The sequence below is a fragment of the Pocillopora verrucosa genome, chromosome 1, assembly GCF_036669915.1.
Source record: "Pocillopora verrucosa isolate sample1 chromosome 1, ASM3666991v2, whole genome shotgun sequence".
NCBI classification, from domain to species: domain Eukaryota; kingdom Metazoa; phylum Cnidaria; class Anthozoa; order Scleractinia; family Pocilloporidae; genus Pocillopora; species Pocillopora verrucosa.
The window spans coordinates 9322484-9343535 of NC_089312.1; the positions used below are offsets into that span (position 1 = coordinate 9322484).

The 21052-nt window shown below is 37.0% G+C and overlaps 1 protein-coding gene and 2 long non-coding RNA genes across 4 annotated transcripts in view; all 3 read right to left on the reverse strand.

The window, feature by feature from the left end:
* The window catches only part of LOC136282619 (uncharacterized), a 168501-nt gene that overhangs the window by 34117 nt on the left and 113332 nt on the right, over positions 1-21052 (reverse strand). The window lies entirely within an intron of this gene.
* On the reverse strand, positions 844-13744 carry LOC131780140 (G-protein coupled receptor GRL101-like). 2 transcript variants are annotated; one of them, XM_066170131.1, is made up of 13 exons: positions 13684-13744; positions 12110-12181; positions 11536-11607; positions 10858-10923; positions 9671-9742; positions 8985-9056; positions 8126-8200; positions 6862-6933; positions 5650-6670; positions 4572-4653; positions 4244-4282; positions 3080-3463; positions 844-2711 (listed from the first exon to the last, which is right to left on the reverse strand). In XM_066170131.1, exons 3-13 carry the CDS (start codon positions 11571-11573, stop codon positions 2572-2574), a joined length of 2061 nt encoding a protein of 686 aa, XP_066026228.1. In that variant the 5' UTR covers positions 11574-11607; positions 12110-12181; positions 13684-13744; the 3' UTR covers positions 844-2571. The 2 variants fall into 2 exon arrangements, with proteins under 2 accessions (XP_066026228.1, XP_066026230.1); XM_066170133.1 differs by lacking the exons at positions 10858-10923; positions 11536-11607; positions 13684-13744 and having other exon boundaries at positions 12110-12175.
* On the reverse strand, positions 14114-16200 carry LOC136282657 (uncharacterized). The gene is made up of 3 exons (XR_010718330.1): positions 16176-16200; positions 14750-14818; positions 14114-14186 (listed from the first exon to the last, which is right to left on the reverse strand). It is a non-coding gene; the product is annotated as an uncharacterized lncRNA (long non-coding RNA).

Genomic DNA, 21052 nt, shown 5'->3' on the forward strand with positions numbered 1-21052 from the left:
CTCCGCCAATCAGCGACTTGAACGAAAAACAACCTTCCATTTTTTTATGTAACAAAGTTGACCGTATAAGTTAGTGTATTTGTGAAAAACAGTCCGAAACCCCGCCTCTAAGCGAACAATAGGCTTCGCGTACTACGCACACCCATGTATTATTTTCTATTCAATTTGAAAGTGGCCATGATATCATGGCTAGGAGACTAAAATATAGTTTAATATCTCTTGGTCGTGGCATATCAGGACAGTGACGAGATATCGTAGGATTTAAGGGATGTTAGATTGCGTTTCTGATTATTTACTTGCAAATATGGATTTGGTAATCTGCGACATATGAGGTCAAACGTTTCTTATACCCTCCCACACATGTAAAGACATTGACGGATGAATAGAGCTGAAACAGACTTTTCTATCCATTACTAGTGACATTTCTAGCTCTATGCAGTCTGCCAAAATACTACGTCATGATTACAATTTTTTCCTGGGTTTGGGGTAGGCTATCAGAGCGAATGAAAAAATTTATGAATATTATGGCATTTTGTTGAGGCGCGGCAAGTTTTAATCAACAAAAATTCACCTATGACTTGTACGCTGATAGATATACAACCTAACAACAGTAGGCATATTCTCCATGTTGTCTTCTGTACATGTTTATAAGATGCTGACGAGGAGAATTTGTTAAACAATTGAGAACTTCTTAAGCTGGTGATCATTTCCTTTATTCTCATGACCTTACTGTTTGACTGAGGGGAGAAATTAGATGCTAATCATTCTTAGGGGTCAATGGTTAATGGACAGTCATCTAAAATAAACCACATTTTTTTATGACTTTTTATTTACTTAGGCAGACGAGCTTGACAATATACAGCATTCTACACTTCCATTTGTATCCGTTAACTGCATCTTCATTCGTTAGCGCTCAAAATGAACCAAAAGAGATTGACTGATACATATGACTTATTTGATGTTCGTCCTCGTGTCTTTCTGTATTACGTACCTTTTTCCTTTTGATTTGGGCAAGCTTCTGCAAAATTTACTTATGAGTCAAGATAACAATAAATCCAAATGAATAAATAAATGAGTCAGATACACGTGCATCATCTGACCTGAGCACTTAGTACATGCGTGCAGTAGGGTAAGTAAGATTTATGGCTTAGCATTGTTGAGTAACGCAGCCATCTACTAATTATGTAGGATGGTACATTTTTTTCTTTTGGGTAAATAAGACTTATGGCTTAGCATTGTTAAGTAACGCAGCCATCTACTAATTACGTAGGATGGTACTTTTTTTTTCTTTTGGGTAAATAAAATTTATGGCTTAGCATTGTTAAGTAACGCAGCCATCTACTAATTACATAGGATGTTATTTTTTTTTCTTTTGAGCAAATCATGAGTAAGATATCAATAGTAATTTCAGATTGAATACATATGATTCATGGCTTAGCATTGTAATACAACACAGCCATCTACGAAATATATAAGAAGTTGCCTTGTAATGAAACAATTATGAGTAAGCTGTTAATAGTAACTTGAAATTAATGGTAACTTCAGATTGAGTAAATATGATTCATGGCTTAACATTGCTATTCAATACAGCCTGCTACTGAGTACTTAACTTCAAATTGAATAAATGCGAATTATGGCTTAGCATTGCTATACAACAGCCATCTACGGAACTTATGTCATATTTTATGTGTTGTCAAGATTGAATTAAACAAATCATAGCTAATAATATTATGGTAAATTCAAATTGAAAATTTGAATAAATATGATTCATGGCTTAGCATTGTAATATAACACAGCCATCTACTGAAAATCTCAGATGTTTAAGTTGAGTTAAACAAATCATAAGTAAGGTATTGATAACAGCGTTAGATTAAATAGGATATATGGCTTAGTAACGTTATACAAGACAGCCATCTACCCGGCGAATATATAAGATATGTAGGTTACGTTGAACATTAAGCTTAAGCAAGAAATCGATTGTAACTTTAAGTTTAGTAATTACTCAAATTTTAATTAATAAAAAGGGCTCTCCGATCTTTGATTCGGGTATCCGCCAATAAAGCAAGCACTGTTTGTCCATTTTAAAGTTCACTCTCGTTAATGAAGTGTTATCTGAAGTAATATTACTGCAAAGGACAGAGATAGGCCTCTAAAATAATTTTAAGTTATACCAATTCCAAGCTTACCTACTGCTGAAGGGACTTAACATACTTTTGATCTCTAATGGTACATGTACAAAGTGTTACATATACAGTCGAAAACCAAGCTAAACAACACATTGACACGTTTTTTTTTATTACATTTAGCCTATTGAATCATAATCCATATGTATCTGGTATAACACGACACGAGCACTTACATTTTCACATAAAGCAATAGGCTCGTATTTTGACACTATGCACGAAAACTACTGTTTGTTGAAGTATTTCAAAGTCATTACAGGGGCCAAACACCTACCTACGCAATCGATTTTAAAGTTAATTTGTTAAACAAGAAAAAAATGCAACACTTTAGGTACATGTACTTCTCTTACATAACGAATGCACTCATCTGAGAATACAGTGTTGTTGTTTACACACTCGTTTCTTTTATACCATCGAGCGCTGGATAAAAAAAATCAAGGTCGGAGTCATCATCAAACGTGGCCAGCGGTGCTCTTGGAGACTCTCGTCCAGAGGCTGCTGGGAGATTATCATCTACCTGGTGTTTATCTGTTGCATAATTACATGACACAAGGAAAAAAGAAGACACTCAGTCACGTACCGTGTGTTAAATACTTAAATTCTGCTTAGACTAATTCATAGCGAGATTGTTATAAATTGGGGCACCTTAGTACAACGTAAGCCTCGCAAAAGCGCTTCCTGTCACTGCTGAAAGAAAAACCGCTCCAAGATTTAAGAATAAACCGCTGAACGTAGTTAAGCAGGGCAAGGGAGGTAACGAAATTGTAGAAACTAACAATTTGTTTAAGGTATAAAATGAAGAGAGATAGTTCACCAATAGTCCTCCAAATTGATGAAAATAATCTCAATATATCAAAGTTCTTTTTTTAGAAGAAGCAGAGGGTTGATAAACATACCCTTATTCACAATTAACTCGTCGCCTTCCCCAGCCTCATCTTCCATGTTATCTTCCTCTTGCTCTTCGCATTCTGTGAATTCCTTTTCTAGTTGTTCTTTTTGTTTGTCAGGTCCATGTTCCATGTTATCTTCCGCTTCCTCTTCGCATTCTTTGAACTCGTTTTCTGATTCTTCTTCTTGTTTGTTAGGTTCGTCTTTCAGCTCTGATGGGTCTTCGTGGTCTTCCTCGGGTTTTTCTTCTTGTTCAGTCACAGTTCTCTCCTCGGGCTCTTCATGCTCGGCCTTCCCAGCGTTTTGCTCATGCTTGCTTTGATCTCTCGATCCGTCGTCACTGTCATCGCTGTCATCGCTGTCATCACTCTCTGCGTCTTGTTGGATTTGAACTGTAATGAAAAAAGTTTAAAAAAACAAAAAGTGGATTGTACCACGGGTGCTACTTCCTTTAGTACCATTCTCAGTATATCATTTAAAATCAAAGAGTATATCATAACATTTTTTTGATCTTGTGCACTGTTGTTTGACATAAACTCTAACGAAAGGGCAATAATCTTTATTGGAAAAAAAACTTGGGTAGCAGCTCTTTCAAGAAAAATAAATAAGTTAACAACGATTGTTACGCATTTTCTTCATTAAACATCCCCGGCATTTATTTTAAATTTAACCAGGTAAGCCCGGCGTTTATACGAGTCGAGACGATTATTGACGGGATTTAGTTTCCTGTCATTTTACGCCGATTTTTCATCGCTCATCCTCCGACTTCAAGGAGTAGTCGGTCAATACGGCACGAATTTCACTTTTTCCAGCCGTAAAAACTTGTCGCTCGTTATTCTACAGGGATTACTCTTTTTCCTTTGAACATTTTCTTGTATAAGTTTGACAACAGTGCTCTTTAATTAAGTGTAGTTACTTGAAAGTGAGACTTAAACTAAAGGGTGTAACCTCGATTTAAACCCCCATTTTACGCTTAGGCGTTCAGATCTAAATAAGCAGTTTCGCCTAGACGTTTTAATCAAGAAAATACGTAAAAATGTTTTCATATTTTCAGCTTTGCCCATCCATTCTTCATAGCATTCTGTCTCTCTTCGTTTCAGAATTACCCGAGCGATTTAGGAAATCGAGTGACTTTCCCCCACGTTTACTTGAGCCGAGTAAATATTTCATACCTTCTTCGATGACTTGCATTTCAACGCCCTGATCTTGGCCTTTGGAAAACAGCAATGACATTAGTCAAACATACTCGAATAGTATTATCTTCATCATTGTAAATAAGAGTGATTTGTGGATGGGTGAATCATATGCATGTATGAAGATATAATCAACATCACCAAAGATAGTCATTTTTTTCCTTCCTTTTTTTTCTTTAAAAGATAATCATGCAGAAGTGCAACAGAAGCCAGAAGGTAATCACGTGACAATAAAACTTAATCAGACAGGTACTTAATCCTTAATCCCTAGTCCTTATTTCCGGAGGATGATTTTCGATAAATTTACCTTCATTGTTTTGATTTCGTCCACACTTTTCCACCAAATAGCTCCAGAACTGTTGTAATTTAGCCTTCAGAACACGTCGTACCTAAATGCAAGTCATCAAGAACAAAGAGCAAAACAAAACAAATTGGAATACTATGTGTACTGATTGGTCAAACACCTATGGTGCTCTGAACCGATCAATCTTGATCTAATTTTTAAAAGTAGTTGGGTAATAACTCTCTTAGGATGTCTGTGAGAAACTCGCAAAGTTCAAAAGTCCCTCGCTCTCGGCTGGTGATTCAAAACTTTTTGAAGTTCTCCCAACATCGCGCGTGGGATGTTCTGCCGGTAAACCGAGCGAGAGTCCTGTCCAATGCTTAAATGATCAATATGAAGGTTTCAACCAGTCAGAGTACTAGTCACTTATGCTTAGTAGGTCACCCAGAAACAGAACCGTTTTTGTTAGTTGGGGCTCTTTTTTTTCCGTGCGATCTTTTCACTTCACCGGAAGTGTTAGTACTTGAAAACAAAGAATTTTATTTTTCGTTAGTTACGCAGTTCTTAGGCACGTATAGAAAAATTTAAACACTGCTTGTATCTTAGTAAGTAGCATAATAAGGCTGGTATACCTAATGCCGAGCAACGCAAAAATGTTGTCGTTCTAGATGACCGGACAAGGTACGGGAATTATATAATCTTTATTTTTTAACTGGTTAGTTAGTAATAGCACCCTCTGAGTTCTACAACTTCCACTACTCAAAAGGATGACAAGTGAAAAAACCAAAAAAAAATTTTATTTTAAAAAATTACTTCAACGACGTGTTAAAGTAAACGTAATAAGTTTACGCGGCGTTTTTTTGGCGAGACTTTTTTTATGGGAAATGGTTTCTTTTGGCAGATTAAGGACAGTCGGCAAAATATTCAAATATCAAAACCCGCTAAATTTCCTTGCAAATTGGAATGTATTTTCTTTTTAACTAGTTCTTTTGATATTCTTCACGAGATAGAATAAAATGTTTATGAAAGTATCCTTTAAACTTCAGCTGATCAAGCTGCAGCAAGACGTTTAAGCAAAGATATGAATGTTGCAAGTTACTACCTGTACTGTTGATAAAGTGTAGAGAATGGGATTGATGGCAGAGTTAACCGGCAGAACAAAGACTGCGATCCAAACTGCGAGGTCACCAGGTGTACGGAAGGATTTTTCCACGAGAGACCTCATTCCAATCACCACAATAGGCATCCAGCAGACACAGTCGGTAAGAACAATGAAGAACACTCTTTTGGCGAGCGAGGCCTCCCTCCTCAGATCGGCTGCCCTTGACTTGGCTTTCATTCTCCTCTCTCTTTCAGTCCCTTGCTGAGCCATGCGCCTGTTTGATGCGCAGGACTTGTAGATTATCATCGTATATGCCACAACGACAAAGAGCACAAGGGTAAAGTTTAAACCCACAAACATGGCAACAGAGTACTCCCAGCCCGACGGCTTATCAGTGGAAAGCTGCAATGGCAGACATACAACTGATCTGCCATAAAAGTGATGACCTTTCTGGCGACTACCGAAGTAGTCGAAGCCCACCGTGGGAATAAATGCAATTATGACACCAACAATCCAGATAAGGAAGCACAAAAGGTGCGTAACCTTAAGTGTAAGGGACTTTCCACGATAGGGGAATAGAATATTCTTCATCCGGTCGGCGGAGAGCAAACAAATCGTCATAACAGACACCTCACTTGACAACACGGCAATGGCACCTGTTATCTGACATGTCAAACTTGAACGCCAGTAATAGTCATGCAAATAATACTCCCCTGCCCAAATGGCATCCACCACACCTATAGTTATGAGGTAGACACCCATAAGTCCATCAGCCCCAGCCAAATGTATCAACATGATGGACTGTATCTTGTTTTTCTTCTTCTTCTCCTTAAACACCAACCGCCACACAATGACAAACACAGCACCAACCAACGACATAATTCCAACCACCCAAAGGCACTCCCTAGGAGCTCGATTTCTGAACAAAGTTTCACAACTGGCGAAGCTGTCGACATAAGCAAAGTCGCAATCTGCATCCTGCTTCGTCAAATGGCAACACATCAGGTTGGTGTCTACAGTCCTACGGTTCATAAAAGAGTTGAAATAAACAATAAAAGGGGAAAAAAGACAAATTTGATTCGTCACAGGATCTAAATTTGTAAGAAAATGAAAGTGTAATAATAATATAGTCAGTGCAGTATAACTGGGCACTGGCAAATGAAATTTTTTAATTTTAAACTCCTCGCGTGGAGAACATTTCACTTGACTTACGCAGTTATTAGATACTTCATGTTTGAAAAGAAACCCTCCGGTAGTTCTCGCATTTCGTTGTAATGAAAGTACCTGCAAATTTAAGGAAAGTACTTCAGGCAAACTTTGCTCGCTAATTCTTGATAACATCGATATCTTTAGCCTATTAATCACAAACATTACTAATTCCTCGAATATTATTGGAGCATTCGCGGCTTCATTATTCACTAATCATCCCGTATAGTTGTAATAAGACAGTGTAATCGGACAGTTAGCTGTGATCGGACACCGGTAATCGGACAGTTGAAGCAGCCAATCATACTAAGTCTACTCAGCTAATCCACCAATCACAGAAATGATTGAAATAATCACAGCAACAATCACTTATTCAAAGAAAAACTGGGGAATTTTCAAAATGGAGGAATTTTTAACTTAAGACATTGTCTCTACGGGAGATATTTGTTTAAGGTGAATTCGTTTTTTCGGAAATTCAAATGGCTATGATTACTTGGTAACAGGACTTCTTGTTATCTAATTCTGTGTGTAATCATAGTCGTGATTAACAAATCGGACTCCCACCTCGCCGTCGTCTGATTTTGTTGATCACTCGTATGATTACAGACCGAATTGGACTCCACTCAGTCCTATTACCGTTATGTATTAATCAGTTTTTCGGCTCTCTCTTGTTCCTTTTCCTGCCCAATTCTCAACAACTATTTTGAAAGATAACTAACACCGAAGACGGATAACTCGTCATTGAGTATGTAGAACATACTTACACAGGCTATGCCGAAGTGTCTGTATTTGTTATATTCATAGGCTGTTAATCCTCCAATGAGCACCTGGTGCACTCATTTCAAATTTAGGTTGAAAAGATGGGTCGCTCACTACAGAGAGGGTACTTTATGGGGAGGGGCCCTCCCTTAAGCTTTTCCCAAACTTTTTCTTGTGACCAGATATGATCGTCCCAAGAAGTATAACATTTGGGCGTAAATAAAAGTATAAACTGTGTATTAATGTACAAAGCCGATCCTCACTTCTAATAGCGGCACAGTTGGTACTCTTAGTATATCAGTGGTGGTATGTATGTGAAAATCGTTTACTCCATTTTCCCTTCTTAAACAATTCGGCCAGTGGTATGATCACTTGTACATTCATTAAAATGGGGGAGGGGTGCTCATCCGTGAGTTTACAGCACGTGAAGGTCGCACCAACAATATCTGTCTCCCTTGAACTCAAAGTAGTTTGAATACACCTGGATTATTATCAGTTTACTCATACTCACAGGAATCGAATACTTGGGGCGACATCTTTGAATTGTTCGTTGGTAACGGTGCGGATATTGTTGAAATAAAAGCTCCTGCAGAACGATGAAACAGTGAAAAGTGTAGAGCGTCAACTGACAAGCATTAAAGCGTAAATTAAAACAACACTGGACAGAAAATTAGCCAAGGATGGAAGGCAATATCTTCCATTTGTTCAAAATGTTCTGCAACGAGAAGAACCTCACCGTACATTAGGCAGTGCGCCATACAATAATGTCACATAAGTATTTTTACGAATTTTCATTTTACTGAGAAGTTCTTCAGTGACAGTTAAGTTTTCAAGAATGAACAAAACATTCTCTATTTAAGTCGCCATTGATAGATCTATTTCTATCCGCGTGGCCGATGCCGATTTAAGTAACCCCATGAGTATTGTCATGCTTACCCTCGAGAGGTTTTCACGCTAGAAGTCTTTGTAAACTCAGTCTTTGAATCTGGAAGGGGATACCTTAGCAGGATCTTGTTTTTGGTGGTTAAAGAGACCTGGTGTCTCTCAAGGTTTTGTCTGATTTGCCTTTTGGTGGTTCACTCTTCTTCTAGTTAATATGATCTCTTAGTCAGCCTGTTTTCACTTTCGCAATCGTAATATTTCGTCGTCCATCACACATGGTTTTGATCATAACGTATGATCTGTTCTCGGGGGTAGAAGATTGTCCGTGTTTTTGGTTTGGAACTTAGTAGGCCTTTTGATTTACCTGAGCCGAACTCGTCGCAGATAATGGCTATACATTGCTATAATTGCATCTTCACGAGACCCTTACTAATTTTACAGTACCTCGTTACCGTTAATCAGAGGATAGTTTAGAAACAGTTACTTACATAGCCATTATGTTTTTCATGCCTTTAAAAACTTCACGTGGCAGGTAGTTAATGTTGTTTTCGTAAACAGCCCTAGAACAACATAGAGGGCACATCATTATTATCAGAAATATAGAAAAATTTAGTGGTAAGCACGTATTTACATAAACTTTCTTCCTATCTTCATTGATTCTTAAATGCCCTCTCCTTACGACATCTTCAAGAGCTATCCGATATTGAAAACATAGTAATAAGGTGAAAACAAAACAAAACTAAACCTCACAGCCGGAAAGTTAGACTGATATGTAGTTTGCGGTTACCTTGCTGAAAATGTCAAAACTTAGTGCATGCTAGTATTTGAACTTCTTTAAAAGCATTGTTTCACCGATCTGTTGATTTTTTTCGGGGGTGAGGGAGAGAATTGCTACATCTCTAGTTCTCTTCTTTTTCTGTCTTTTTCTGGAGAAATCCGAGGTGGCAGTTGCTGTCTTGGATGGATGACAAAGCATCTTTTTCAGAATTCTGCTAAGGTTCCTGAGGTTTATCCAATCAAAGTACACTAGCTTAAAAATTTAGCGAACTTTGGGCAAAAGTGGTGGGAGGAGGAAAGAAAGGTCTATTCGCCCTACTGAGTTGGTTAAGTACATATTTGGTCAAGAATAGTTACTTGTGCAGTCAGGTATGATTTCTATCGAATGCTTACTTACAGTTCTTCCAGTTTGGACAGGCCTTGGAACTGATCAGGTGACAGGTGTACGAGGCTGTTGTTATACATGTATCTACACAATAAAATGCAACAGGCGCTCGGTATAATTACAGAGTCTTTGATGGGGGGAGGTATCTATTGACCTTAATGATATTTGGCAGCACAGAGCTGACTGCGAAACTTATTGATTCTTAAGTAACCTTGACTCAGCATAATCTTTTGAGAACCTCGAGACTAGTTTAGTCCCAAACCCTGTCTTATATTATAGAAACTGTTTCATCTTTAATTAAAGTCAGTCGAATTAAACATGCTTATTATGAAAACCTCCTTCGAAAGCGTATTAGCGCCTTGGTATTCGGCAAACTGTTCTACTGCTCATCATTGTGCTCCAACACTTCCTGAAAAAACATCTCATAAATGTATTTGGACCAAGACGTTGCCACGTGCATTGTGACAAGAACAATTAAGTTCCATCGTGTTACGCCTTCACCGAAAGGACTATGCTGGCCACCAGGTAAACAATGGTTAAACCTTGGTAACGCTATTGTAAAAATTAAATGAATGATCGGACGTGCGCCCATTTACTTTTGCAATCGAGTTAAAGCTCGTATTTCTAATCGCATCACCCGGAATTCTATACTTTTAGCTTGAACAACCCTTTTCTGGAACATCTGGAAAAGCTGCTAGAAAAAAGTTAGGTAAAAACTGAAATTTATAGATCCTGTGTTTTCATTTAAAACCCAAATAAACTCAATATTGACGACAACGTTTTGATAACCGCTAAAAAATTTCATACATTTTTTAAGAAAAATAAAAATTGATCATTGAAGTTTGATTTGGGTTAATCATCAATCATCAGCGATCGTTTCTAGCGTAAAGCCCGAAGGGGAGGGTGCTATTAAAGCAATGTACGAGATGTGTTGTATCGTATATTGTTTTATCACCTTATATATTTGACCCTTGAGTAGTTCTTAGTTGATGGTATCTCTTTCCAAAGTGAATGTATAATTTAACTTTTTACGCAATCATTTAACATCCTTAAACAAACTTTTAAGTCATAAGAAGATGCCAGAGAAATAGTCCGTATCCAAGCTGATCCTTTGGTTTTGGCTAACGCTACCTTTAAGTTAATGCTCATTATACAAGACACGTACTGAGCCAGTTATATCACAAACGTGAATCACTTACAATATTTTCAACTCGGAGAGATTTTTTAACCTTGGCAAGCGCTGAAGTTTGTTACTAGAGAGTAAGCTGTGAGCGATATATAAAATAAAAAAAAAGTCAGTTGAAATAGAACTTGAGATTCTTGGAATGGTTCTTGTTCTCTCCGAATAGGCATGAAATAAAACCCAATTGTTTCTTCATGGGAAAGCTATTTTGAAGACTTACAAAGTTCTACCCATTTTTGCTGAGTACATAAACTGATTACTCTTGATCCTGAGAATTTAGGCAAAAGATACCATTTGCGCGTTCATTGTTAAAATGGGCGTTTTCATAGCATGACATCACTTTTCAGTACTGATGCACCAAACTATAATAAGTCACTTACATCTCAAATCAATCTTAACAGAGTTCCCTGGTTACTTAGCGGAAAAATTATAGTCACAAGTCACGTGAAGCAAAGGGCTGTGCGAGACAACTGAATTTAATATTGACCTCTTTTTTTTCAATTGTTCTCGATGAACAACTCCACCAAAGTTCGCATTATATAAAGGCAGTACGCATCTTGAAATAATAAAAAAATCTAAATCCGCAAAACTCTATTTTTCGAATGGTCATAATGCATATGTTTACTTCAAGCGCTATGAAAAACTATACATCATAATTCCCTTTGCTATGGAGTTTGTACTGAATGCCACTTACAGCTTTTTCATCTGAGTTAGGTTGCCAAAAACATCCATGGGCAGACGCTGAATTTCGTTGTTTGATAAATCCCTTAGAGTATTTATTGAGGTAACAGTAAGCTAAATAACCATTCAAGAACTTAAATCCTATTTTAATAACTGGCTGATAGCCCGCTACTTAAGTCTTCTGGTATGAGCTAAACAAGAGCCGAACGAGCCAACCAATTTTAAACCGGAACGTGTTTTTAGATATAAATTTTGCGAATAGAGACATTTTGAATACCCCATAAAGAATGGCCAGGAATCACCAATATGTATGCAGCAGATTCACTCTGTGAAAAATAGCTACATGCAGTAAACTGAGAGATCTTTCTTTTGAGACAATAATTAATAGTAGGCCCGCCCCACCGAACGCATTCTGAGTTCTAACCCTAAATAAAACCCACTTAGTGAATCAATTCATCCGCCGATAACGGATCACGTCGAAGCAGAAATAAGCAAACTCTTCAAGTAGTTAAAGACCACCATCATTACTTATCTATATTGGACCTGTAACTTTGCTTTTCTTTTTTTTTACAATCAGTTTTACTTACAGTTCTGTCAGCTTGATATTATTGCTAAATATCCCTCGGGGCAAAAACTGCAACTGATTGTAGGACAAGTCCCTAGCAATGAAATAATCGGGGAACGAAGTGAATAGAACTTGTCAAAAGTGCAGTTGACAAACACTTTTAACTTATGGGTCAAATGTGTTTAACTAAATAAGTTTTCGAGTGCCATAAATAGATGTTATGCCCACTATTATGGGCATCGAATTTATTTGAACCGTATAAGGAAAATGATTTTGATACGTGTCGACTTTGACCTTTCCGTCGAAGATTACTGTATTTCTTATCCAACAAAATTTATTCAACAACACCTAACTAAAAATTTTCAATTATTATACCAAAAAACAGTTGTATGTAGGCTAGTTTATCGAAAAACTTAAATGTGAATGCAAGCTGTTTGATTCACCATGTGACAAGGCACCCATATTCGATTAATCAATTTTAAAAAATTTGTTAATAAGCTGAATTATATATGCATTTTTATTGGTCCTAACTGATGATCTTTTGGTCGAGGCACCCCCTAGATAACATCACCGTTAACAACTTTCTGTTTCTTCATTATCATACAAATAGATTCTTTGTCTGATTGTGCGTTCATTTAAAGATAACAGAAAACGTGTTTGATGTTTGATGTTTAAGACAACGTTTAAAATTAGAGAATCACGAATTTTTGTTAAAAATTTGAGAAGATAAACTCTCTCTGCCCCCTCCCCACCCCCCCTCCCCTACATCAGCAAGCTCGTCATTCAACTGGCTGTGTATTCCCTGATAGGCCTGTCCCGATTGCGCTCGGCAACTTTTGAGCACCTTTTGAGGTTCGGAGCAAGTTTTTGTGGTTCTAACAACCTTGAGCAATTCGTGCCTTTTCTGAGCAATTTTTCTGAACAAGGTAGGTTTAGAGCACATATAAAGCACGAAAAAGCCAACGATTTCATTGAAAACTTTAAGAGTTTTATGGTTTAGACTCTGAGAATGCAATCAGTAGAGCTAGTTTCATTCAATTTCCTTCATATCGTTCGGCAAAGCGTCTAATGGGCCATGTGTTTCGTTCCTTTAAACTCAAGAGTATATATAAATTTGGCCCATATTTGCAAGCAACTCTTTAAAGCTAAGTTTCAAACTATTTTTCTTGACCTATGTTAGCATTTATTGAGAGGAATCAAAAATAAAGCTTTTAATTTATATTTATAGAAAAGTATCAAGAAATTTAGGTGGCGACTTTCAAAATTCAAGTGGCAACCTTTTTGGACTTTTAGCCAATTTTTCAGAATTTTTCTAGCGGTTCGGTGAGAACCTTTCCAACATAATACGGGCACAATCGGGACAGGTCCACTCCCTGATAATTGACAGAATCAACTTAAATCGCTGAAAACTGACGAATCATTATCATTAGATGTTCAGTGATAAAAATCTTTTACTTCAAATTTGCGAAGATTAATACATTTATTCTTAATAATTCAGTGCTGTGTTTTGAACTAGTTGATAACAGTGGATCTCATACAAACGCAATGTACAGAATAGTGATATCTCTAAAACTTTTGGGAAAAATTGTTACTTACAATTCTTCCAAAGCAGACAAATCAAGAAATATTTCACGTGATAGCTCTTTCAACTGATTGCCGCCCAACCACCTGCATCAGGAGAACAACAATATAGTTTTAAATTGAGCAAAATGTATTGAATTATGGTTCGCATGGGTAATCGCAAGATTTAGCATTGAAGCTTGTTTAAATAAGCGTTTTAATAAGCACGAACACATTTTTCAGACGAACAAAAGCCTCTTGGATTAAGGCAGTTGTTAGTTTGAAAAATTAACGAGTAATGTAATATATAAGAGAAAAGGAAGAAAGATTGATTTTAAACCATTCAATAACGTTCTGAAGAAAATTCATTGTGCAGTGATCAGCAATTAGTTCAATTTTTATTCATCTAAGCATGAATGAAACATTTTCCGCCGCTCAGTTAAGCAATCCAGTACTAAGTCACTCACAGATGTTTTAACTGATCCTGCCCCGCAAACAAGTTTTCAGGTAACTTTTTGATGTTGTTGTTTCCCAGCCATCTGTAAGATGCACAATTCTCTTCTTAGCTTCAGTCTGTCAAGCCATGTAATCAGTTCTGTCTCTGAGGGTAAGCTTTACAAATCTACTTACAGTATACTTTCAACAAAGACAATTCTAAACATACATTAATTAATATACGGTAATCGTGAAATTGATGATTCCTGTTTTTTGGATATATCTATTATGTGGTTTCAGTGAAATCCCGTCCGATTCTGATAAATCTTGATGGGACATGGAGATGAAACCTAAGGTGATCTTTAAATTTCTTCTGGAAAAAGCAACTTCTTTGTGGGCGATAAGCTATCGATTAGTCTTCCAACTGGTTAGAAAGTCATTGTTTTCGGGGAAAAGGGGGGGAGGGGGGGTCTTGGAGTGGGTGTCTGGGTGTCAAGGCCCCGTCCTTAAACATCTGTATTAGCATTTTTAAGTCTTCAGATTCAGTTTGTTAGTTGGAGGTCAATTTTATTTTCAAACAAAACGCTAAAAAACTGTTTTGGGAAATGGGAAATCAGTCCAATTCAGCGGCAGTCAACTGTCTAAAGCTTCAAGATCAATTACTTACAGATCGTATAACTTGAAACGGTGGAATATATCAGGAGGAAGAGTCTCCAGTTTGTTGAAGTCCAGGGTTCTGTGTAAAAAGATACTAACATTAGGAGAGCAGCGGATACGTTAGAATCTTAAGACGACACAACATTTTGGGTTTTGAAAGACACGCTTCAACAGTTTGTCTGTCATCTAAAGTTTAATTTTTTTAAAATTTTTTAATCGTTTTACTTTTGCACTTTTTCACTTTTATACTCTGAGATGATTGAACTGAGATGTCAGAAAAAACTATCGAACATGTATTTCAGAATCATAATTATTGTGTCTTTTCTTAAAATGCAATGTGCCTTCTGACAGCGGGGATGACCTCTAAGACTTTTTTAAATCAGTTTTGAAGCTATAGAGGACGCGACAACATGCATAATTGCATCAATAACAAAATGCTCGAATATATATGGCTGTTAACGGCCCCTCTAAGTGGCTTAATTAACTGTTTTAAGTCCGAACTACAAGAGGTTCACGTCTCATATGAATTTTCTTTCATGACGGTCGCAAGTACAAATCTTTTGAGGGTTTTCGGTTAGTTTTTTGGCCATTGGAGTTTTGACCGTTAACTATAACTCGAGCTTCTGAGACCTCAGGCTCATCTGAGTGACTTTTGAGAATAACAGCGAAAAAATGACTCAATGTATATATGTTTTATTAACGTGAAGAAGCGAAAAGAAACCTCTGGAATCTCGTCATTTTGCTCTATAATAATGGTCGAAATTTGAGTTTATAATATTATGGGGACATTGAAATTTGAACTTTACATCAATCACAGTTACATCGACAAGAATCAGATTTCTGAAAATAAGAACGAACTAAATTGATTTAAAATTAGCAGTTTTGGGTGCAACATTGTTGCCCGATGACTTATCCAACATTGGGAAGAAAAACATGGCTCGAGGAGTAAACATACTGAAAAAAAATTCAAGGGAAATGTTGGCAAGAACTTATTCGTTTTCTTAGACTCAGGTCGCAATTTTTATTCCTTTTTTAAAAAAAAATTCAATTTTCACTTGCTTGACCTTGAACCTTAAAATTAATACTACCAAATAAAGAATGGTTCTTATAGTACTAAGTGTAGATTTTCTCTACAACAAGGTTGTGTTGCAAAATTCACAAAGGACCTTCACTGTAAGCATTTTATCCATCTAAAGTAGAATGAAAATCCAAAACTGCTCAACTTACACAGTAATTTGGTATTATCAACTGAGTTAAAAACGTAAATTGGCCACCGTAAGGAGGTTCAACGCTGACGTTTCAAGCGTTAGCCCTTCGTCAGAGCGAATGGAATTCCATTTATCAACTCATTTGATAACACCAAATTACCCTGTTATACTCTTCCACCGACGCAGTAACTCAGTTTCTTCAGAAACTTACCCCTTTACTTAACTTACAGGTTTTCAAATCTGTAAAAAAATGACCGTCTGGGTAGTTGATCGGAGGACAAATTCTTTAAGTTGTTGCTATTCAGGAATCTGCATCGTCAACAAGGAAAAAATACCATTAAAACTTTTATTAATGGCTTCATTTGATTTCTTCTGGTGCTGTTGATACAGACTTAAAACAGAGTGAAAACAAGTGCAGACACCTCCTTGACTGTTTCATAAACATGCCATTACGATGAGAGATTTTCGGTATCTACGTGTAACTGAGTCGAGCACAGACTGGTTGGCTTCTTGCATTCTCTGGCGGACGGAGTTTACATGAGATATATGAAAATCCCAAAGGAAATAAGAGAGAAGACTAAATTTTGAAGAGGAAAAACTACGTACACGTCTTTCAGTGCTCCTCTTTTTTCAACAGATTAAAACCTACTGCGAGACATTACTGTGAAAATCACTCCCATCTTCAGAGTAAATTTTACATATAATTCTTACGAAAGCCTCCTCAAGAAGAAATTTTTGATATTTAAAGCAATATCTGGCACAGACAATGCCTACTGCGGGTCTAAATTAAAATTTCCTTTTCTCCGTGTGCTTTTTTATCTCATGGTAAGACGTCAGTGGTGCTACGAGGTTTTGGTACGGATGGAAGATTTACTCACTCGGTTCTGATCTGTTTGACAATTAACTTATGCATCAACACTTAGAATAAACGTGTTATCTCCGGCCTGCCCCACTAGGTTTGCTTCTGTCTCCTCAGTTGAGCTATTCTCTTTTGTTCAAATGTCTGTGGGGTGGTACAATGGCCGAAAGTTTTACCATAGTACGTGGAGTAATCAATATGATTCAAAATAGCGTCTGTCGTCGGGCCATACTAACTGGATCTAGATCTAACTGGTTTTTCCTTCATTTTGCCCATCTTCTCCATTCGAAGAACAAACGAAGAAGAACTATTAAACTAGAAAGAAAAGAGCTTTTAGGTTTTAAAATCGACGATAGCAATAGTCCCAACAATGGTTATGGAGATGTTTAGTGGCGCCGCGTACGCAATCTCAGTTCTTTAATTGATTTACAGGTCACTGTTTGGCTGCCATTTGGCTGTATTTTATTCATATTTAGCAGCTGAGATTTTAAAGATTTCATCGAATTTGACCTTTCATGCATTTTTGCTACGCAGTTACCTTGTGAGCTATTTCGCTCTTGGTTCGGCCGCGTGAATTTTATTACAAAATGTCTTGCAAAATGAGCCATCAACATGTTTTAGAGCTGTTTTGTTAAACATGATCGAAAATTGTTTTCTTTGTAGAAGCTGCTTAAACCGATGTTTGTCGATTTCAAATGTAGCACATTGTAGTACAATTTAGTGATTACTTGAATCCTATGGAAAATTTTGTTTTAATTTCAGTTCTCTGTTTGTGATTTTGATTCAGTAAAACCCAGTTTAACTAAACATATTTTGGTGGTGTGAATGGGGTATTAGTCTAAAACAAGAGATTATGAAGTGCAAAAATAATTTCTCTCAGTTTAAAAATAATCGACTGGTTGAACCACCTTAGTTTTTTAAAATATTGCAAAACAAATTTTTGCCGAGAAAAATCGCGTCAGCGTTCAAAGGCCCGCACACAAAACTCAGGCTCGAGGAATTTATTTTGCTCCGCTTATTTAGATCAGTCCTTTATGAGAGTAAAGCACATGAGTTCTGCCCAAAGTATTTAAACTGCTTCCTTGGCTTGCAAACTTTATAAACTTTCTTTACAGATTATCAGATCACAATCGCAGTGGTAGACCAAGTCTGGTCACAAAGTTCGCGTTTTCTCCTTCCAAATTGAAAATTCTTCACTGGCACTTTATAGTTTAAATTATAATTTAAATTTCAAATAACTATTTCTCGTCAGTTTTCTTGACAATTTCTGTTCAAGTTTTTGGTGCCATTGCGTTTATTCGTTGACGACGTTGAGAAATTAAATACACTCTTTGCTCCTCTCGCCGGCAGTTCATCAGTTCAGTTTCCGGCGCTATGATTAGTTTCTCGCGCTTTTTTATGGTTTTCATGAGAATCAGCAACTTGATCACAAAATGAGAATAAAATTGCCACTCTCCCTGACAAACTTTACACACGAAAAGTTTGCAAACCACTCGGAGTCGCCTCGTGGTTTAAAATCTTTATCGTGTTCCCCCAGCATCCCGCGTAGTTTACTATATCAGTAAACTGTTACGAAGTGTGGCTGTACTTAATTTGCTAATATAACAGCTGATTGTTTTGATAAACTCGACCTTCTTTAAAATTCATCTGACATGAAACAGAAGTTACCGCCATTAATTTGCAAAGAAACTTCGTCTAAATTTAGATATATCTCACATTTGTTTAAAAAGTTTCTGGTAGCCGCGCTATCATAATTTACGCGCAGACCCATGGCAATCTGAGCTTGTAATTGATTCGCAAAGTTGAATTTCCTTTTTGATTTTAAAATACTTTGCCGCTTGAATATGATGCATAAACGGTGTAATTGTAATTGGGAATCATATTTTCTAAAAGCCTATTTTAGGTTGGTAATGCAGGTTAATGAGGGCTGCAGTTTATTTGGTCCTTAACTGTCCTAAGTAAAGTTTATTGGTCTAAAGCAGGCTACATAAATAGTTTTGGTGAATGAAAGTCTTCATGTGAGAAAGATCCTCACTCCATCTGCTAACGTCATACAGGCATCTACCGGCTTGGACACGAGAAAGAATTAATGAAACGAATAGAGTTGCGTGTCTCTGAGATTGCAAAAAGTTGAAGGAGAGGCCTTCGGGGTTACTTACTAACATATCAGTCCCATCAGTAACAGTAAACATGGCTCTAAATCTTTCTAACCAGCCGAAAACTGAAATTGTCTTTCTCTGTACTTCATAACTGGAGGATGGTGTGAGGTAAAACCCGCATGAGCAAAGGAGAAATTAAAAAAATCTTGAAACTTTGCAGTGCTGTCAAGAGCTGACGCAAACATGAGGGTCAACTAACTTGTATGTGATTTGGATAGCTTCAAAAATCAAGAGCGTCGAGTCAGTTAGTATTAAGTCATTGCAAAGCGAACGACTCAGTTCGTTAACAGGATTTTAATTATGAGCCAAATCGGAAACCAAAAGGACAGAAAAGATAATTACTTTGATTTGTTCCCATGTAAAGGCCAAAGAATTTAGTTGACCTACTTCTGTCGTTACTTTCCAGTCCAAACCGGACAAAAATAACTGTCCAACATCCAATCGAGGCCTCGGTTACTCGGGCTCAATGGAAGAGGTTGAAGTTAAACAGAAGTTTACGAAAATTAACCAAAGAAGCAACGAACTTTTATGCCAGTTGGTTGCTCGATCGACTTGCTACCAATTCTCATTCAGCTTTGCGATCTTTGACGGATCATCACAGAAAACGTTGATGCTGATACTTCTTAATATGCGCTCTAGAAATGATTGCTTTAGTTTAGAATTAATGAACTGTGAAGACATCTTAACGTTTTATTGCAAGCACTAACTTGGTTCTCAGTTTAGAATAAGTTTATGTAGGTCGCCTACAGAGACATTCTAAATGGTTGTCTAGGATTTTCAAATCATTCTGTCAATTCTGATCGCTTAGTTTGGCATATCTAGAAAATCTCTGGACTAAAAGAACCGTTGGTAATGTTTTTTCGTTGTTTTTCTTATGTTACTTTTTAAGAACAAATATTACAAAACATCGATCTAACTGTCGGTATAGATTGGAAAATCTTGACCATGAGCGATATCGACTTTAACCAATCAAGTACTTCAATTTGTTCGTATATAGTCCTTTTGAGACATGGCCATATAATTAACAGTTATATATTTTCTCAACATCGTAACACAATATTTGGTAAAGGAGAGCAACCTAAACAAAAGCTCTATATCACCTATAAGAAATGTTCTACTTACAGTTCTCGAAGGTAAACCTTTTCATAAAAAGCTCTTTGAGGCAGTTGTTCCAGTTGGTTATAGGACAAGTCACTATAAAATAGTAAACAAGATGAACCCTTTATCATGAAATTTCAGGTATACGTGACTCAAATACTGAAATCATCATAAGTAAATGAATTTCTGGGGCTAACGAAGCTTTGAGGTTAAGTTACAGTAAGTTTGAGTTAAAATTTTTTCTGTGCGGCTTGTCAATTCCCTGAGGATGCATCCCTGAATCTCAAACACAGCCTTTCCTTTCCACGTAGATTATCATCTCCAGCCTTTTGAATCTTGTGATACTGATAGATAACAAAACCAGTAGAAGCTTCATCTGCTCTCTTGATAGGAATCGCTTAGCTCTCCCTTTAATGTGAAATTACTTCGAAGTTAATCATAGGGGAGTGGTGCATCTTCAACACCAGTAGACGAGTTTATTATTTAAGTTAAATTATGGGTAATCATAAACAGAAACAGCTAACAGAGCTAAATTACAACACGATGCACATGTTTTCATTTCTTTAACTTTCATATCATTACTCCCAAAGCAGCAGAAAATGATCCTTTATCGAACGTAAGGAAAGACTGCGGCTGGGTACGGTAGAAGGTCACAATAGAGGAATTCATCAAGCTCGCGCTCTGTCACTTCAACCCCTGTTGAAAAGCCTTTTAGACAAAAAAAGAAAGTGCTATGCTCCAACATCCCGTGAACGAAACAAACGGTGCGACAAAAATTGATAGGAACAAAAGTTAGAGCCGAAACTCTGCATCTTTGACGTATTTTGTGTGTGACGTTGTGAAATCAGAAAAATCTTGCTTCTAAAGATATTGGCATTTTTTACTGGACTTTTGCGAGTATTTTCAACCAGCCAAATGAAATAGATATTATTGCGATGGGAGAATTTGACCGATGTAAGCATATACTCAGCCATAATATCTACACCTGT

Coding starts and splice junctions, on each gene's coding strand:
- LOC131780140 (XM_066170131.1), bottom strand. CDS start 11,573: ATGGATGTTTTTGGCAACCTAACTCAGATGAAAAAGCT. Junction 8,201..8,984: donor ATGAAAAACATAATGGCTAT/GTAAGTAACTGT, acceptor ATCGTTCTGCAG/GAGCTTTTATTTCAACAATA. Junction 3,464..4,243: donor AATGCAAGTCATCGAAGAAG/GTATGAAATATT, acceptor TTTTCATTACAG/TTCAAATCCAACAAGACGCA.